Genomic DNA, 20,024 nt, shown 5'->3' with positions numbered 1-20,024 from the left:
TTATGCCAGTACCAGACTGTTTTGATTACAGTGGCCTTATAATATCATTTGATATCAGGTATTGTGATCCTTCCACCTTTCTTCTTCTTTTTAAGACTGCTGTGGCTATTTGGGGTCATTGGTTCCATATAAATTTTTTGAAACATTAGTTCTAAATCTGTGAAATATATCATTGGTATTTTAATGAAGATTGCATTAAGTCAGTAGATTGCTTTGGGTAGTATGGACATTTTAATGATGTTGATTCTTCCAGTCCATGAACACAGTACATGCTTCCATTTGTTTGTGTCTTCCTTATGTTTTTCATCAGTGTTGTATAGTTTTCTGAGTACAGTTGTTTTACCTCCTTGGTTAAATTTATTCCTAGGTACTTTGTTTTTCTTGTGCTATAGTAAATGGGATTCCACCCCCCACCCAGTTTCTGTTTCTGATACTTCATTGTTAGTGTGCAAAAATGCCTTCAATTTCAGAATATTGACTTTGTATCCCACTATTTTGTCAAATTCACTTATTAGGTTGAGTAGATTTTGATGGAGCCTATAGGGTTTTCTATGTACACTGTCATGGCAACTGCAAATACTCACAGTTTTACTTCCTCCTTTCTAATTTGGATACCTTTTATTTCTTTTTCTTGTCTTACTGCTGTGACTAGAACTTCCAATATTATGTTGAATAAAAGTGTTGAAAGTGGATATTCCTGTCTTGTTCATGATATTAGCAGGGAAGGTTTTAGTTTTTGCCCATTGAGTATGATGTTGGCTGTAGGATTCTTGTGTATGGCCTTTATAATGCTGAGGTGTGCTCCCTCTATTACCCCTTTGCTGAGCATTTTTATCATAAAGGGGTGCTATAATATCAAATGTCCATTAGTGTCTATTGATCAGTGCCTATTGATATTATCATGTGATTGTTTAAGTGTATTTTATAGATTATGCTATTACAGTTGTATTTATTCTCCCATTTGTCCCCCTCCACCATGCACCACCCCTCTCTCTAGCATGGCTCCAACCCTTCGTTCATGTCCATGGGTTGTACATATAAGTTCTTTGTCTTCTCCATTTTCTATGCTATTCTTAACCTCCCCCTGTCTATTTTATACCTATCAATTATGCTTCTTACTCTCTGTATCTTTTCTGTCATCCTCCCCCACCTCCTCCCCACTGATAACCCTCCATGTGATCTCCATTTCTGTGATTCAGTTACTGTTCTAGTCGTACACTTAGTTTTAGTTTTTGTTTTTTTTAGGTTCAGTTGTTGATAGTTGTGAGTTTGTTGTCATTTTACTGTTCATAGTTTTGATCTTCTTCTTTTTCTTAGATAAGTCTCTTTAACATTTCATATAATAAGGCCTGGGTGATGATGAACTCTTTTAACTTAACCTTATCTGGGAAGCACTCTATCTGCCTTTCCATTCTAAATGATAGCTTTGCTGGATAGAGTAATCTTGGATGGAGGTCTTTGCCTTTCATGACTGAATATTTCTTGCCAGTCCCTTCTTGCTTGTAAGGTTTCTTTTGAGAAATCAGCTGATAGTCTTATAAGAACTCCTTTGTAGGTAACTCTCTTCTTTCCTCTTGCTGCTTTTAACATTCTCTCCTTATCTTTACTCTTGGGTAATGTAATTATGATGTGCCTTGGTGTGTTCCTCTTTGGGTCCAACTTCTTTGGGAGTCTATGGGCTTCCTGGAGCTGCATGTCTATTTCCTTTGCCAGATTGGGGAAGTTCTCCATTATTTTTTTCAAATAAGTTTTTCATTTCTTGCTCTTCTTCCTCTTCTTCTGCTATCCCTATGATTCAGATATTGGAATGTTTAAAGTTGTCTCAGAGGTTCCTAAGCCTCTCCTCATTTTTTTTGAATTTTGTTTCTTCATTGTGTTGTGGTTGAATGTTTATTTCTTCCTTCTGTTCAAAATCATTGATTTGAATGACAGTTTCCTTTCCTTCACTGTTGGTTCCTTGTATATTTTTCTTTTCTAAAGTATTTTTTGTTGATTATGCCATTATAGTTTTCCCAATTCCCCCCCATCCCCTCTCTGCCCTGCACAACTCAACCCTCCAGCATTCCCCCCACTTAGTTCATGTTCATAGGTTGCACATATAAGTTCTTTGACTTCTCTGTTTCCCACACCATTCTTAACCTCTCCCCATCTATTTTATGCCTACCAATTATGCTGCTTACTCCTTGTCCCTTTCTCCTCTATTCTTTTCCCGCCTCCCCACTGAAAACCTTCTATGTAATGTCTATTTCTCTAATTCTGTTCCTGTTCTAGTTGTTTGCTTAGTATTTGTTTTCATTGTTGTTGTTGTTTTTTAGGGTCAGATTATAGTTGTGAGTTTGTTGTTGTTTTACTGTTCGTAATTTTTGATCTTCTTTAATTTCTTAGATAAGTCCCTTGAACATTTCATATAATAAAACCTGGGTGATGATGAACTCTTTTAACTTGACCTTATCTGGGAAGCATTTTATCTGCCCTTCCATTCTAAATGATAACTTTGCTGGATAGAGCAATCTTGGATGTAGGTCCTTGCCTTTCATGACTGTGATTACTTCTTTCCAGTCCCTTCTTGCCTGCAAGGTTTGTTTTGAGAAATCAGCTGATAGTCTTATGGGAACTCCTTTGTGGGTAACTCTCTCCTTTCCTCTCACTGCTTTTAAGATTTTCTCTTTATCTTTAATCTTGGGTAACTTAATGATGATCCTCTTTGGGTCCAACTTCTTTGGGACTCTCTGGGCTTCCTGGACTTCCTGGAAGTCCATTTCCTTTGCCAGATTGGGGAAGTGTTCCTTCATTATTTGTTTGAATAAGTTTTTAATTTCTTGATCTTGTTCTTCTCCTTCTGGCATCCCTATATTCAGATATTTGAATGTTTAAAGTTGTCTCAGAAGTTCCTAAGCCTCTCTTTATTTTTTTTGAATTCTTGTTTCTTCATTCTGTTCCATTTGGATGTTTATCTCTTCTTTTTGTTCCAAATCTTTGTTTTGAGTCCTGGTTTCCTTCCTGTCACTGTTGGTTCCCTGACTATTTTGCTTCATTTCACTTTGGGTAGCCTTCACTTCTTCCTGTTTTGTGTCTATACTCAATCGTTTCTGTGAGCGTCCTGATTACCAGTGTTTTGAACTCTGCATCTTATAGGTTGGCTATCTTCTTATCTCTTAGTTCTTTTTTCTGGAATTTTGATCTGCTCTCTTATTTGGGCCATATTTCTTTGTTGCGGTGCACCTTTTACATTATAAAGGGTAGAGCCTTAGGTAATTGCCAGATGTGGGCAGCCCACTTTGCTGTGTTGTGTCACTATTTGTGGGGGATGGGTCAGAGAGGGAACAATGCTACTTGCTCAGCTCTTGTCCCACTTTCAGTCACTTTTCCTGTTACTCTGAAGTGAAATGGGCACTTCTGGTGCCGATTCCTGGGTGGATGGGTTTTATACATTTTAGGACCCTGTGGACCCCTCTAATGGACCCTTATGTAAGACCAGGAGTTTCTCCTACCACAGCCCCCACAGGTTTTTGCAGCCAGAAGTTTTGAGGTTTTATTTCCCTGCACTGGAACCCTGGGTTGTTCAGTCAGTCTGTCTCACTTAACAGCTGTTCCTCCTGGTTTATCTGGATGCTAATGTGGGATCTCCATGTCCATCAACCACTTCCTTGCTGTGTGTCTTCTCCACCCTGGCTGCCTGTCTCCATCCCACCTACCAGTCTGTGTGAATGTTTCTTATTTAACACCTTGGTTGTTGGATTTTCATACAATTTGACTTTCTGGCAGCTCTAGTTGTTTTTTTGTTTTTAAATTCATTGTAGTCCTTCTTTTGGTTGTGCAAGGAAGTATAGTACATCTACCTACACTTCCATCTAGGCCAGAAGTCTCATGCAATTTCTGTCTTTTATTTTGTTTTTGTGATGTATTATGTTTATTGATGTGCAAATATTATACCATCCTGCATCCCTGGGATGAACCACAGTAGATACTGATGGTGGTTTTTTTAATGTGCTGCGGGATCTGGTTTGCCAATATTCTGTTGAGAATTTTAGCATCTATGTTCATCAGCACTATTGTCCCATACTTTTCTTTCTTTGTTGTGTCTTTACCTGGTTTTGGAATCAGGATAATACCGGCCTCATAGAAATAGTTTGGCAGCCTTCCCTCTTTTCGAATTTTTTGGAATAGTTTGAGAAGGATAGGAGTTAGCTCTTCCTTAAACATTTGGTAAAATTCACCTGTGAAACTGTCCAGTCCAGGGATTTTGTGTGCCAAGAGTTTTATTATTATGGCTTCAATTTCACTAGTTGTTATCACTCTATTCAGGCTTTCTGTTTCTTCTTGATTCAGTTTTGGAAGGTTATATATTTCTAGAAATTTGTCCATTTTGTCCAGGTTGTCAAACTTCTTGGCATGTAGTTGTTCATAGTAATTCCTTATAATCCTTTGTATTTCTGTGGTATCAGTTATTATTTTTCCTCTTTTGTTTCTGAATTTATTTATTTGAGTCCTCTTTTTTTGTGATGAGTCTGCTTAAAGGCTTGCTGATTTTGTTTTTATTTTCAGAGGTTATATCCTATATTTATTAATCCTTTGAATTGTTCTTTTAGTCTCTATGTCATTTAATTCTGCTTTGATCTTGAATATTTCCTTCCTTCTACTCCTGGACTTTGTTTGTTGTTGTTCCTCTAGTTTTTTTTTTTTTAAGATTTTATTTATTTTTAGAGAGAGGGGAAGGGAGGGAGAAAGAGAAGGAGAGAAACATCAATGTGTGGTTGCCTCTCATGCCCCCCTCCCCCCACTGGATATCTGGCCTGCAACTCAGGCATGTGCCCTGACTGGGAATTGAACTAGCAACCCTTTGGCTCACAGGTCAGCACTCAATCCACTGAGCCACACCAGCCAGTGCATGTTCCTCTAGTTCTTGTAGATGTATGGTTAGGTTGTTTATTTGAAAATTTTCTATAATTTTTTCTGCAGGCCTGTATTGCTATGAACTTCACTCTCAGGACTGCTTTTACCGTGTCCCACAGGTTTTGGGCTGTTGTGTATTCATTTTATTTGTTTTAGGAACTTTTTGATTTCTTCCTTGATCTAATTGTTAACCTATTCATTGTCTAGTAGAATGTTATTCAGTCTACATGAATTTGAATGTTTTTGAATTTTTTCCTTCAGGTTGGTTTCTAGATTCAAGCCATTGTAATATGAGAAGATGCTTCCTATGATTTAAATTTTTTTGAGTTTGTTGAGGCCTGTTTTGTGAGCTACCATGTGGTCTATCTTGAAAATGTTCCATGTGCATTTGAAAAGAATGTGTATTTGCTTCTTTGAGGTGAAAGATTCTGTATGTACCAATTAGGCCCACTTGATTTAGAGTGTTGTCCAATGCCACATTATCCTTGTTGATTCTTTGCTTGGAATATCTATCCATTATTGACAATGGACTGTTAAAATATCCTACTATGAGTGTGTGTTGCTACTGAGATCTTTTTTGAAGTCCTCCAAGATTTTCCTTATATATTTTGGTGCTCCTATGTTGGGTGCATATATGTTTATAAGGGCTTTATCTTCTTGATGGTCTGTTCCCTTAGGTATTATATAGTGTCCTCCTTTGTCTCTTTTTATGGCCTTTGTTCTTAAACCTATTTTGTCTGATATAAGTATTACTACTACATCTTTTTTCAGGTCTGTTTGCTTGGAATATTATTTTCCATCCCTTCATTTTCAGTTTGTGTAGGTCTTTTGTTTTAAGATGGGTCTCTTATAGACAGCATATATTCAGTTCATGTTTTCTTACCCATTCAACTACCCTATGTCTTTTGATTGGAACATTTAATCTGTATACATTTGAAATTATTATTGATTGGTACTTATTCATTGCCATTTTCCCCTTTGTTCTTGTATTCTTCTCTCTCTCCCCCCACCCTTTATGTATCTTCTTAAAATAGCTCCTTTAGCATGTCTTGCAATGCTGGTTTGGTTGAGATGTGTTCTTTCAGCCTTTTTTTTTTTTGTCTTGGAAGCTGTTTATTTTGCCTTTCATTTTAAATGAGTGTCTTGCTGGGTAGAGTAGTCTTGGTGGCAGGTCTTGCTTTTCATTACTTGGAATATTTCTTAGGATATCTTCTGTGGTAAGAAACCTGTGGGATTCAGTGTTGCACTCTCCTTGATTGCCTGTGCTTGATGCTCTTATGCTGCCCTTTATGCATTTTATGTGATTGTAATTAGGTTTTAGCTGTTGTTGGGTCATTCTTTGGTGGTTTCTTCCCTTTGGCTGACTGACTGAGAGTCATTCCACCCTCTATATCTTATATACTGTTGTACATGTTCTGTCAGAACAAAAACCAAACAGCCCAGGAAACAGGCCCATACCTGCAAAGATATCCCCCACCCACGCTTACACCATCAACAGTCAGTGTGCCTGTATTAATAAGGATGTAAAGAGATTAACACTATTATAAGAAAAGAAAAATGAATATGATACAACTAACTTTAAGAAAAGGGATTTTATGAGGGTAAAAAAAGGGGCAATAATAAGAGTAAAGAATAGAGACAAGGAAAAGCAGGAAAGAAATAAAATTTACTTCGTAACTAAAAAAAGGAGAAGGAAAGGCAAAAGGAGTAAGAGAGGAGAAGCATGTAGTAGTAGGTTAAAACCAAAATTTAAAGAAAAAATACATATATTTGTATATATGTAGTGAGAGAAAAAACAGATAACAACAACAGCAATATATATAATATGGCTCTAATTGCAGAAAAATCTCCACCACAGAAATATCAACAAACAATGAGCTAAGATTTATATAGGTGAAATGGGAATGAGAGGGCATAAGGAAAGAAGAGCTTAAGAGATGTCTAAAGGAAACAAGTTAAATTGTGGAAGGATAGAGGGAGATGAAAACTAGGAGTGTGGGATGAAAACCCAGCTAAGACAGGGAAAAACTAATGTTTAAAACAAAAAAAGGGAAGGGCACGAGGAAGGCAAAATGGAGTAGGAGAGGGGAGGAATGAAATTTGAGATTTGAAATACAAAGATAGTAACTACCAAGAAATAATGTTGAAGAATAGTATCAACAACCTCCTTATCCACTACCTATGAGCAAAGATTGATATAGGAGAGAGAATAAGGGTATTTTAAGAATGGGAGAAAGAATATGAGATAACTAATGACAATCACAAATGGTTTTGAGAGGCTGGAGGGGGCAGAAATAGTAATAGTGCAGAATAGAAACAAGTCATAGCAAGAGGGAAAATAGAATTTAAAACAAAAATCTGAAGGAGGAGGAAAGAGATAGTATGGAATAAGAGATAGGGAGAGCAATATATGAGATTTGAAGTAAACTGTATTATAAAACCTGGTGCCATATTATGCCCAAGCTTGAAGAACATTAAATGAAAGTTAAATTGCTGTGCAGGAGACAAGACAGCATCTTATTGCACCTGTCTCTATTTTCTCTGCTCTGCTGGGTTTGGTAAATTGGGGCTGGAGAAGCTGTGTAGCATGTGGTGTCTGGTGAAGGGCTTTTTCCTCTTTCCCCTCAGAAAATGTACACCACAGGAAACTCCTGAACCTGATCTTGCTGCTCTGCCTGGCCTGCAATCCTGCAGGTGGGTGTTGGGTTTATCTGTGAAAGGCTCTGGGTGACTAGACCAAATCCTAGTCATTCATCTCCTGCCTTCCAGACCCAATCCTGCTACTCTGTTGCAGAAGGTTCAGCCCGAATTCTCCACTTTGTTCTGCCCTCTGCTTCTGAGCCATATTGGGTCCCATTCCTTCAGTGAATTCTCTGCCTCTGAGTTTTCTGGTTAGCAAAGATGCTACATCCTGCTCATGTGAACAAGCCTGTGTGCCCATGTCCCTACTAAGCCTTGGGTGCACCTTAGTTCCCCTTTTAAAAGAGTGTCTCTGTGGTCCCTACACTGTAGTGTGGGTCCCTGTGGGTTCTGTTCTCCATGAGCTCCCTCTTCCTCCAAATCACACAGTCTCTCATGGTCAGGCCTGGTCACTTCTTTATAGGCCCTCTGACAATTTCAGATAAAATCTCTCTCTGAATTTTTCTGGGATGGTGTTGGGAAGCTCTTCTCAGGTCTACTGTAACAGAAGGCAGTGATATTCCTTCTTCCTCCAGAGGTCTTCAGCCTTGGCCTGGCCTGTTCCTTCATGCCTTTTCTGGAGCCCATACCTCCTAGGCCTTCTGTTGCTGTCCTGGGAACTTGTGACTCTTGAGTTGATCTTCAGCTGCCCCAGTTCTGTGCAGCCAGCAGTGCTGGGCTGGACAGGGGTGGTGGTCTGCCTGGAAAGTCTGGGTCATTAACTCCTGGTCAGCCTAGAAAGCCTGGGTCATAGCTCCAGGGCACCCTGCAGGCAGGCTGGGTCTTGCGTACTCCTATGCACTCCCCACACTCTCCTCCGAGTATGCTCCCGCTCCCAGATATTTTCACTCACTCTGCTTTGTGTTCTGACTTCAAATCTGGTCTGTGTCTGAGAGCAGATGGAAGAGTGGCCTGCTACTCTGCCACCATCTTGGATCCTGGCATTCAGTCTTTAAATAAATAAAATCTTAAAAAATACATATTGGGGTGACATTGGCTAATAGGAACACATACAAGTGTACATGTGTTTCAAGTGTACATTTCTATGATACAAATCTGCATATTTTCCTGTGTGTCCACACCCAAAGTCCAATGATCTTCCATCACCATATATTAGGCCCCCTTCACCCTCCACCACCCCTCTGGTAACCACCACACTGTTGTCTGTGTCCATGACTTTCAGTTTTATATCCCACATTTGAGTGAAATCATATGGCTCTTAGCCTTCTCTGACTGCCTTATTTCATATAATATATTCTCAAGGTCTATCTATGTTAGGGGTGTCAAACTCATTTTCATCAGCCTCATGGTTGCCTTCAAAGGGCAGAATGTAGTTTTAGGACTGCATAAATGTAATTACTCCTTAACTAGGGGCAAGGAGCTCGGCACTGCTGCCAGGTGGAAACAAGGTACTGGGCTGGATAAAATAAGGTGGAGGGCTGGATTCGGCCCATGGGCCTTGTGTTTGCCACCTGTGATCTATGTTGTCACAAGTGGCAGTATTTTGTCTTTTTTTCATGGCTGAGTAATATTTTATTTTACATATATGTAAATAACAGGATTTTAAAATTAAAAATAAATATTTCTCCAAATCACAAAAGCTTTTTTGGAAGAATTGTTGAAGTGGTCCTTGGATTTTTGTTTTTTCAGTTCACAAGTGATTTGATATTTGAAGTTCAGAAATAATTTGGAACTTTCCAGGTCTGGGCTATGGATGAGACTTGACCCTGCTGCGTCTCTGTTCATGTGAGCTCTATTTGTATCAAAATGTGGAAGAGGAGCCTGCCTTCTTTAACCTGGTTGGAAACAATCCCAAGGTGATCAACAAAGACTAAGATAAAAAAAGACTAAGGATTACTTTTGGGAAATATTTAATCTGGAATTTTCAAATCCAAACTTTGTTAAGAACTCCTCTTCACTTTGCAGGCAAAGAGACAGATTTGGAGTCTCTCAGTCTACAGTGAGGGGGTTTCCCTGTGTGAAGAACTCACAACTTGTAATAATACTCAGATACTTTAACTTGCTGGAGTTTGAAGATTAGATTAGCTACTATGTGAAAAAAAATTATTCAGACTATGGGCAAAGAAGAATCAAGATCCAACATCAAGGAGAGTAACTGAGAACAACAATACTGTGGCACCCATGGGGCAAGAATTGAAGTCAAGGTCTGGGGCTAAGTGTTTGGAGCCAGGAGTTAAGGTCAAACAATAGCAAATCAGGCTAAGGTGAGGAGTCTAGAACTATTGTTTTGAATGTTTGTGTTCAAAGTTCTTATGTCAGTGATTTTCAACCATTTTCATCACAGTAACCAGCACACATAAACTAATTATTAAAAGTCTGTGCCACAATGAAAAATATATTTTTGCTGACCTAAGAAAAATAGGTATAATTTTGATTCATTCACAATATGCCCCACAGTCACTGGAAGTTAGAGGTTTCCTGGGGACTGGTTGCAATAGCGTATCAGCAGCTCAGGACTCCAAGCTGGTTACTACAGCAATACTGGTTACACAGCCCAGCTAAGGAAGTGGAGAAATGGAGACAAAGAAGTTAAGGGAAGTCCATCCCACAAAAGCCAAGTGAGAGGCTCTCCAACATCTAGAGCAGGAAGCAAAATAGTGACCACTGACAGGTGGCAGCTTTTCTAGCCTCACAGACTGCTGCTGCCTCTGCAACCCCTCACTTGCCCCATCCCTGACCCAGATATGTCAAGAGCTCCTAGCTCTTTCTCATTACCTGAATGGTATGTTGAAGTGAAGGATGAAGACAACTTGGCACAGCAGGTCCTGGCTCTAAATCTACAGATGCAGGATGCTTTTGCAATAGTCGTGACTCATTGCACAATTCACTGGTCTTCTCTGGACCTCGTATCCCTGGATATTTGTAAAATCCAGACACTGAGGATGTGACTTAGCTCACAGAACTGCAGTGTGGTGCAGGTGAGACTACGGACTGAATGTGTTTTGTATACCCTAAAGTGATATGTGTATAGTGCTAGGAGTATTGGTGGCAGGTTTCCAGAACCCAGGTGGGGGTTGAGTGAGTCAGCAAGAAAGAAAACCACCACTTCCTGAAGAGTTCTCAAAGAGTAGGGCTGGGCAGCTGGGGTTTCAGGGCAGCATAAACAGCCAGTGCCTGCCAAGGAAAGGCTAGTTTTCTTGGAGATCCTGGAGTCCCAGAGGAAGCAATGGTGAGTGTCTACATCCTTGCCTCTCATGTTGTTTTCCCTGTGTTGAGTGAGTATCCCCAGGCCCATCAGGGGTGGTCTGTTTTACTGGTGTTGAGGAAGGCAGTAGCTGTTCTGGTCTAAGAGGGGTGGGCGTGGATGTGAGACAGGGACAGATTGGGGGAATAAAGAACATTCTTCTGCCCCTCTGCTTCCTTTGCTCAGTGGGAGATATGCTTTCTGGACTGGGGTAAGGTGGGTGAGTGGGATGTGACACCCACACAGACCCCAGATGCCATTGTCTGGAAGCCTCAGTTGGAAATGCAGCTCCACCTTCTGTCCTCTCCATCCCTGATTTCTTCATCAGAGAACGGTTGTGAAGGAGAAGCAGTCTAGGAATTCATGGGCCCGGGTTCTAAGCCTATCCTTGTACCAATAGCCTGTGGGACATAGATAAAGATGTTTCTCTCTTAGCCTCAAGTCTTTATTTAACACATATACTGACTGGACTAGGTCATTGATTTCCAACCAATTTTTAGAGGAACCATTTATTTAAATAAAATTTTAGTCTGAAATCTTGACATAAACTGAACACTATGTGGGAAGGGGCTGTGGCTCTGTCCGTTCTCTGTATAGGCCCAGCTAAGAGGCATCATCTAAATCCTAGGTCTAAAAACTTGTGAGTTAGCTTCCACCAAGGCCACTTTCTGCTACAATGGACAGTGGTGCTTTCTGTGCTATTGTGAGCTGTTGGGCAGAATTCCTACTGCTTTTCATTCTTCCCCAGACTTGGGTGCAGAGCTCCAGAATTACAGCTGCAGACCAGGCAACAGTATCCTTGCTCTGGCCTTGGTTCTCTGGTGCTCACAGCTGAGCCTCTGCCACAGCAAATGCAGTAAGTCAGCTGCTGTTGGCTTTTGAGCTTGACTGGGTGTTTGTAGAGACTCCCCAGATGACTGAGGAAGTGGTGAATTCAAAATGAAAAAGGTCTCCTGTGAACTAAGGTCCTTCACAGCCCAGAATCACCAGCAACTAGAGACAAAAGCACTCCTCTGGCCAGGAAGCCCCTTTCCTGGCTCCACCTCCAGTTGTCTGGTGACCCTCTTCACCTTTGCACAAGTCCTTCAGGCCTTGTCCCAGCCTCTGCCACTTCCATGAGCTCTTTTCATGCTCATACTCTACAATTTCTCTCAGGGACAAAAGAAGCTGAACATTGGGAGTGAGAAGGTCTTGCAACCACCCACCCTGATCTCACTTAGCCCCCAAGTCCTTCGCACATGGTAACTGGACATCCTACTGGACATCACTTCTTTCCTGCCCTAAAACTACTCTGTCCCTAACTGATCACATCTCATATGCCCTTCATCCCTGAAGTCCCTCTTCCAAGTCATCTCAGGTAGACTGAGCAGGACTCCAGGTGTCCCAGGATCTCTATAGCTGATAATATAGTATCGCTGAGAACTTTTTCCTTGGGTGTACCTGGAACTTTCTTTGTGGAGACAGGATCTAGTCTGGGAATGGCCCAATGACCTGATGAACATGCAGCCATGTACCTATGTTGTGCTCAGGACAAGAGTCACCAAGTATTCTGGCTAAGTGGTTGAGGACTTTAGCTTCTTTTCAGACCCACAACACAGGCTGCCAATGCTAGTCCATCCAAGGCCACAAGTGACAGGAAACTGATTTGCCTTTTTTGGAGCCAAGCCAACCACCTTAATGATACAGACAGGGAGAAGGAGTTTCAAGGAGAGGAAAGGTGCTTCCCAAAGGCACTTGATAAATCCTTCCTGGTGGGACAGATGGCCTCACTGAGGAGTTCTACATCCTAGCCACTGTCACTGCTGGTGGCAGTGACCAAGGGAAGTCACTAGAAAGGACAAAACAGGACATCTGAGAAGAGGTAGATGCTGCTGTAAACCAATGTCTGAGCTTTAGCTAGGTAACCATGCCCTCCCAGACCAGGCTGTGTGCCCACTCATCCTAAACTGCTTTGGGGGTCCTGCTGCTCCTGATCCTACAGAACGGAAGAGGAGGTAGGAGATGTGCCTCCCCTGACCTCTAGGAGCTGTGCTAAGCACTCGCCCATGTTCTAGAACTGAGAATGTGTCCTTTCTCTTCCTACCCACCTGCCTAGGCCATGCCTCTCCTCTTCCTCCCCATGCTGATCCTGCTCACTCAGCCTACAAGGTCACTGGAAACAGAAATGAAGACCTATTCCCAGAAAACAGTACCCAATGCCTGCACCCTGGTCATGTGTGGCCCTGTGGAGAATGGCCTGCCTGGTCGTGATGGACGAGATGGGAGAGATGGCCCCCGGGGCGAGAAGGGGGATCCAGGTAGAACTGGGACCATGGGCTTGTCCTAGGGAGAAGGGGTGGGCTTTGGAACTGTAACCAACTCAGCAACCTTGGATATTGTACTGTGGAAGCCTTGGAAATGGACACCCATTTCCTTGAGAAGGAGAAGTCCTGTAGATACTCAGTCCATCTAAAACAGTGCTTTACCAGCTGCCAAGTGACTGGCTGTCCTGAGCCTCCATACATCTCCCCACATCACCCAGCTGCCCTGATTTCTCCCCTGGGGTCTTCTGATTCCTCTCACCTCCCAAACAAGCAAATAATGGGTAAATAACTGGTATTTGGGCCACTCTAGAACCATGCTCTGGCACTTAGCAATTGTTCATTGTGGTTAAATAGGGCCTGTGCATCGTGTTAAATATCTAATGAAGCTCTACTGCATGAGGGTGGGAAGAGATGAGGCTCAGTTGCCCATACTCAGACCTGATCAAAAAGATTTGTTTTAAATATTCTACAGAGAATAGAAAAGGGAGCTCACATTTCTTTGATCAGCCCTATGCTTGGGCATTCCCTTCTATATTCATTTAATCCTAATTATACAGGATATATTAACCTCATTTGACAGGAAATAAAATTGTGACTTAGGGAGGCTAAAATATGGGAGGTGATAAAGTCCTGGGCTTCTGTGTCAGACAGACCTGTGCTTGATTGCTAGCTCCATCTCCACAGCTGGAACTCCCATGACAAGCCACTCAGTGTCCCTGAGTCTCAGTTTGCTCATTCTGTAAGTGGAAGAGTATCCATCACAAACTGACAAACAATTGAGCCAAAGCTTTATTTTTTGTTGAGTGTTCAAGATAAAGTTGCATCTTCCAAAGGTACTAACAGCTGAATTCTCCTGAGCTTTGCAAAGGTACTATTTATTATTAAGGATATTATCAAAGGAATACTTCCCCATAGGGGATAGTCTGGGTGTGACTGGCAAAAAGGAAGAATTCAAGAACCAGCAATGGGCATGAAGGGACCATTGTGACACTTGGCTTCAGTTATAAGAGAATCAGCTGTGGCCTTTATCTTTCTGGAGTTTGCATTTTGGTGATGAAGGAGGAAGATGATGTTTTAGCTGGAAAGAATAGGTAACATTGCTAGGCTTTGTAGGGTGAAGAACAAGCAAGTATCCATTTGTCCTTTACAGAGAGAAGGTGGCTCCCAGTGGGAATGGTCTGGGTCTTGAGAAAGCTGCCTGGAAGTGAACTCCGAAGAAGGGTGGTTTTCACAGTGCCAGCTCTCTCTTGGAGAATCCCAGCTCTTTCTTGGAGAATCCCAGCTCTCTGTAGCACCCAGAGGGACCCTGAATTGAATCTTGGGGAGGACGCCCTTTCCTAGGTGGTTCTCTAACCTGCGGCATGGAGTCTTGGCTGAGGCTTCCCTTTCTTATGCATGTACCTCATGCACATCCCAAGCCTAGGGTTGGTGCTTGGAGAGAGAATGGTACACAGTAGGCCTGGGGGCCCAGGCTCCACACTGGCTTCTTAATTCCAGGCACATTAGTCACTTAATCCTAATGGGTCTGAGAATTTATTGGAGCACTCTAGTAGCCTCAGTACCCTCACCAAGTAGGTCTGGGTGCGACTTGTGACACCTGCCCTGCAGATTCTGATGCATGTGGTCCCAGGAAGCTGCTGTAAAGGACAAGATGGGCCTGAGATGAGAGACCCTTGAGCAGAGGTGGAATGTGGAGCCCAGGTTTCCATGGTGATGCCCAGACATACCATGGAGGGCCAATGAGACCTGGGCCCTGCTTTGTAAGCTGTATTTACAGGGACAATTCCCTTAGTTCTCAGCATCTAGATTGTTGCCCAGAGGATTCAGCAGAGTGCCCCTGGGGATATTCACCTCCCTTGGAGAAGACCTCACACTTCACAGCAGCCCACATGGCCCCTCTCTTCCCCTGCTTACTTGTCTGATCTTGTCACCTTCTCCTCCTCCCCACAGTCCCTGGGCTCCCACCACACTGGCCCTTCACTGATCTGTCAGTACACTTGGGGCCCTGCCTCCCCAGGGCCCTGTCACTGCTCTTCCCAGAGGCACACTCCTCACCACCTTCCTAGCCTCACTCACAGACCAATAGCTTCTCTGACCACCCACTTAGAAGATGCACCTGACAACACTCTCTATACTTAATATCTGTTTCTATGCAGTTGAATTTAAGCTTCATGAGGAAGGGATCTGAGTTGTTGTCTTTCTCTTTCTCTATTATTGCCCTGCATTTAGGACAGTATGTTGTAGAAGCTCTGAGAACACTATGGAATGAATGAATGTGAGATGCAAGGAGAAGAGGAGTTTCGGTACAGTTGAGAGTGACCATACTTCTGGTCCATGAAGCTTCACTTCAGGTGCAATTAGGGTACAGGGATACATCTCTTGGGGAAACTAAGATGCAAAATTAGTACTTCAGGGGACATGAGTGCTTGTTGATGAGGGTGTGTCTTCTCTATCTGAGTGCTCTCCTGGCATCCATGCTTGTGTGCCGAGGATGGGTCACCTTGAATGTGCCCTTCTATGGGTTGTCTCTTCTCTTGGCCCATCTACCTGTTGCCACGTTGGCCAGGGTGAAACCAAAAGGGAAGCTCAGCCTGGGGTCAGGGCATCTCTGCCCCTGCATAGTGTACTTTTGAATATGAAATATGGGGCTCATCCTGGAACCGTCCATGTTCCATTTCATTCCTAGTGAGGACTGCAACTGGAAGCAGAACACCATGCCCAGTACACAGCCTCTTAAAGGCACCAGTCCTCCACCACCAGCACATTCTTGCTCCAGGCAGGTCTGACCCATCCTGCCCTGAGAGCAGGATTTCCAAGTCTGAAATGTCACTTCTCCTCTACAAATCTCTCTGCATCCTCCTCACCCTTTAAGTCCTACTTTGTCCTTCAGTAAAACAGCTCTGAGAATGTATGTGTGTGCTGGAGTAGGGGTGCTGTGAGTGGTATCTCATATATTGGGGTGAGGGGCATCTCACATATTGTCTTCCACACTCATTTCCCATGCTTCCCAGTTTCACATTCTGCTGCAAATCCCTTGCAGGACTGGACCTGGTGGTAACATTTGCATCTCCCCCACTGCCAGGCATGAAGTTCTGTTCCATAAATGGTTTCTTGGTGAACCAATAAATGGAACAATGAGCAAGTGGACAAATATGTGAATGAACATGTTGGCAACACCTGTCAGTATTTATTTCTTTTAAAATTTTATGCTGTGTTATACCATCAGTCTTTCTAAGTTTTTAAATTGAATTAGTTGGGCTAACATTAGTTAATAATATTATATAGATTTCAAATGTACAATTTTATTATACATAATCTTGTATATTGTGTTAACCACTCCAAGTCCTCTCCTTCCATCACCACTTATCCCTCCTGTGCCCTGTTTAACCTTCCCTGCATCATACCACACCCCCTTTCCTCCTGGTATCTTTTTTTTTTATGCATGAATGTTTATAGCAGCTTAATTCACAACAACCAACAGATGGAAACAAACCAATGGTAATCCACTAAAGAATGTACAAATAAAATGTGTTCTATCCATACAAAGGTGTATTTTTGAGACATAGAAAGGAATGAAGTATTGAGACATGCTGCAAAATGGACAAACCTCAAGAAGTCATTCCGAGTTAATAAAGTCAGATATGAGAGGTCACATATTGTATATTTTCATTGATATGACATATGCAGAATAGGTAATAGAGACAGAAAGCAGAATAGTGACTAGGGATACCCAGGGGTTGGAATGGGGGAGAGGGAGATAACAAGTGGCTGTTTAATGGCTGTGAGGTTTGCTTTTGGAGTTATTAAATGTTTTAGAACTAAATAGAGGCAGTAGTTGCACAATGTTGTGAAGGTGCTAAATGCCACTGAACTGTATGTGTTCTTATTTTTTATTCTTTTTTTCTTTTTTTTAAATCATTGTTCAAATATAGTTTTCTCCTTTTTACTCCCAATCCAGTCCCCCCTCCCACCCCGCCACACTTCCCTCCCATTACCACCTTCCCCTTAGTTTATGACCATGTGTAATTTAAGTTTGTTCCTGTGAACCCTTCCCACTGTCCCCTTAGATTCCCTCTTCTCTCCCCTCTGTTCACTGTCAGCCTGTCCTCTATTTCAGTGTCTTTGGTTATATTTTGCTTGTTTCTTTGTTTTGTTATTTAGGTTCCTTTTTTAAAAATTTTTTTTTATTATATTTTAATCATTGTTCAAATACAGTTTTCTCTTTTTTAATCCCAATCCTTTCCCCCCTTCCATCCTCCCCACTTCCCTCCCATTACCACCCTCCCCTTAGTTTATGACCATGTGCCCTTTAAATTTGTTCCTGTGAGCCCTTCCCACTGACCCCTTAAATTCCCTCTTCTCTCCCCTCCAGTCACCTTGAGCCTGTCCTATTTAGGTTCCTGTTAAAGGTGAGATCATATGGTATTTGTCTTTCACTGCCTGGCTTGTTTCGCTTAGCATAAAGTTTTCCAGCTCCATCCACGCTGCTGCAAAGGGTAGGAGCTCCTTCTTTCTTTCTGCTGCATAGAATTCCATTGTGTAAATGTACCATAGTTTTTTGATCCATTCATTTACTGATGGGCATCTTGGTTGCTTCTGGCATCTAGCTATTGTAAATTGTGCTGCTATGAACATTGGGATGCATAGGTTCTTTTGAATTGGTGTTTTAGTATTCTTAGGATAGAGTCCCAGCAGTGGAATTGCAGGGTCAAAAGGCAGATCTATTTTTAGTTTTCTGAGGAAGTTCCATACTGCTTTCCATAGTGGTTGTACCAGTCTGCAGTCCCACCAGCAGTGCACTAGGGTCCCCTTTTCTCCACAACCTGTCCAACACTTGTTGTTTGTTGCTTTGTTTATGATGGCCATTCTGTCTGGTGTGAAGTGGTATCTCATTGTGGTTTTAATTTGCATCTCTCTGATAGCTAGCGATATTGAACATCATTTCATGTGTCTTTGGATTTTCTGTATGTCCTCCTTGGAGAAGTGTCTGTTCAAGTCCTTTGCCCACTTTTTAATTGGATTCCTTGTCTTCTTAGAGTGCAGTCGTGTAAGTTCTTTATATATTTTGGAGATAAACCCTTGTCTGAGGTATCATTGGCAAATATGTTTTCCCATACAGTTGGTTCTCTTTTAATTTTGATACTGTTTTCTTTAGCTGTGCAGAAGCTTTTAATTTTGATGAGGTCTCATTTGTTTATTCTTTCCTTTATGTCCCTTGCTCTAGGGGACACGTCAGTAAAAAAGTTTCTTCGTGAAATATCTGAGATTTTCCTACCTATGTTCTCCTCTAGGACTTTAATGGTGTCATGTTTTATATTTAAGTCTTTTATCCACCTTGAATTTATTTTTGTATATGGTGTAAGTTGGTGCTCAAGTTTCATTTTTTTTGCACGTGGCTGTCCAGTTCTCCCAATACCATTTGTTGAAGAGGCTATTTTTATTCCATTTTATGTTGCTGCCTCCTTTGTCAAATATTAATTGACCATAGAGACTTGGGCTTATTTCTGGGCTCTCTGTTCTGTTCCATTGGTCTATGTGCCTGTTTTTATGCCAGTAGCAGGCTGTTTTGATTACAGTGGCCTTGTAGTATAGTTTAGTGTTGGGTATTGTGATCCCTCCTACTTTACTCTTCTTTCTCAAAATTGCAGCAGCTATTCGGGGTTGTTTATAATTCCATATAAATTTTTGAAGTGTTTGTTCTATGCCTGTGAAATAAGCCATTGGTACTTTAATAGCAATTGCATTGAATGTGTAAATTGCTTTGGGTAGTATGGACATTTTGATGATATTAATTCTTCCAATCCATGAACACGGTATATGTTTCCATTTGTTTGTGTCTTCCTTAATTTCTTTCTTCAGTGTTGTGTAGTTTTCTGAATACAGATCTCTTACCTCTTTGGTTAGGTTTATTCCTAGATATTTTATTTTTCTTTTTGCTATTTCAAATGGGATTTTTTCCTTGATCTCTGTTTCTGCTGTTTCATTGTTGGTGTACAGAAATACCTTTGATTTCTGGATATCGACTTTGTATCCCGCTGTTTTGCCAAATTCATTGATTAGGTCAAGCAGTTTTTTGGTAGAGTCTATAGGATTTTCTATGTATACTATCATGTCATCTGCAAACAGTGGCAGTTTGTTTCCTCCTTTCCAATTTGGATGCCTTTTATTTCTTTTTCTTGTCTGATTGCTTTGGCTAAAACTTCCAGTACTATATTGAATAGAAGTGGTGAAAGTGGACAGCCTTGTCTTGTTCCTGATCTTAGTGGAAAAGATTTTAATTTTTGGCCATTGAGTATGATGTTGGCTGAAGGTCTCTCATATATGACCTTTGTTGTGTTGAGGAATGCTCCCTCTATTCCCACTTTGCCAAGTGTTTTTATCATGAATGGGTGCTGTACCTTATCAAATGCTTTTTCTGCATCAATTGATATGATCATGTGGTTTTTGTCTTTGCTTTTGTTTATGTGATGTATTACATTTACTGACTTGCGAATATTGAACCATCCTTGCATCCCTGGAATCCCACTTGGTCATGGTGTATGATCTTTTTAATGTATTGTTGGATGCGGTTGTGGTTCTCAACAATTTTGTTGAGGATTTTAGCGTCAATGTTCATCAGTGATATTGGCCTGAAGTTTTCTTTCTTTGTTGTGTCTTTATTTGGTTTTGGAATTAGGATGATGTTGGCCTCATAAAAAGAGTTTGGGAGATTCCCACCTTTTTGGATTTTTTGGAATAGTCTGTGAAGGATAGGGGTTAGCTCTTCCTTAAATGCTTTGTAGAATTCTCCTGTGAAACCATCTGGTCCCGGGCTTTTGTGTGTCGGGAGTTTTTTGATTACTGCTTCAATTTCTTTTGTTGTTATTGGTCTGTTCAGGCTTTCTGCTTCTGTTTCATTGAGTTTTGGAAGATTATATTTTTCTAGAAAGTTGTCCATTTCACCT

The 20,024-nt window shown here is 41.4% G+C and overlaps 2 protein-coding genes across 6 annotated transcripts in view; both read left to right on the top strand.

Moving 5' to 3' along the window:
* Positions 1-20,024, top strand: part of LOC114497544 (pulmonary surfactant-associated protein D-like) — a 90,020-nt gene that overhangs the window by 47,765 nt on the left and 22,231 nt on the right. The window lies entirely within an intron of this gene.
* SFTPD (surfactant protein D) overlaps positions 10,488-20,024 on the top strand; it is a 31,766-nt gene continuing 22,229 nt past the window's right edge. For 4 of the 5 annotated variants that reach the window (XM_036026749.1, XM_036026748.1, XM_036026747.1 and 1 more), the window contains exons 1-2: positions 10,632-10,762; positions 12,873-13,074. In XM_036026749.1, the coding sequence (XP_035882642.1) occupies positions 10,760-10,762; positions 12,873-13,074 (205 nt within the window). In that variant the 5' untranslated portion in view covers positions 10,632-10,759. Of the gene's footprint in view, positions 10,512-10,631; positions 10,763-12,872; positions 13,075-20,024 lie in introns of those variants that run through there. The other variant, XM_036026746.1, reaches the window with a different exon arrangement.

The sequence above is a fragment of the Phyllostomus discolor genome, chromosome 5 (genome assembly GCF_004126475.2).
Source record: "Phyllostomus discolor isolate MPI-MPIP mPhyDis1 chromosome 5, mPhyDis1.pri.v3, whole genome shotgun sequence".
Lineage (NCBI taxonomy): Eukaryota > Metazoa > Chordata > Mammalia > Chiroptera > Phyllostomidae > Phyllostomus > Phyllostomus discolor.
Note: the sequence above shows the minus strand (reverse complement) of the source record. Positions and strands in the feature narration are given on the sequence as shown.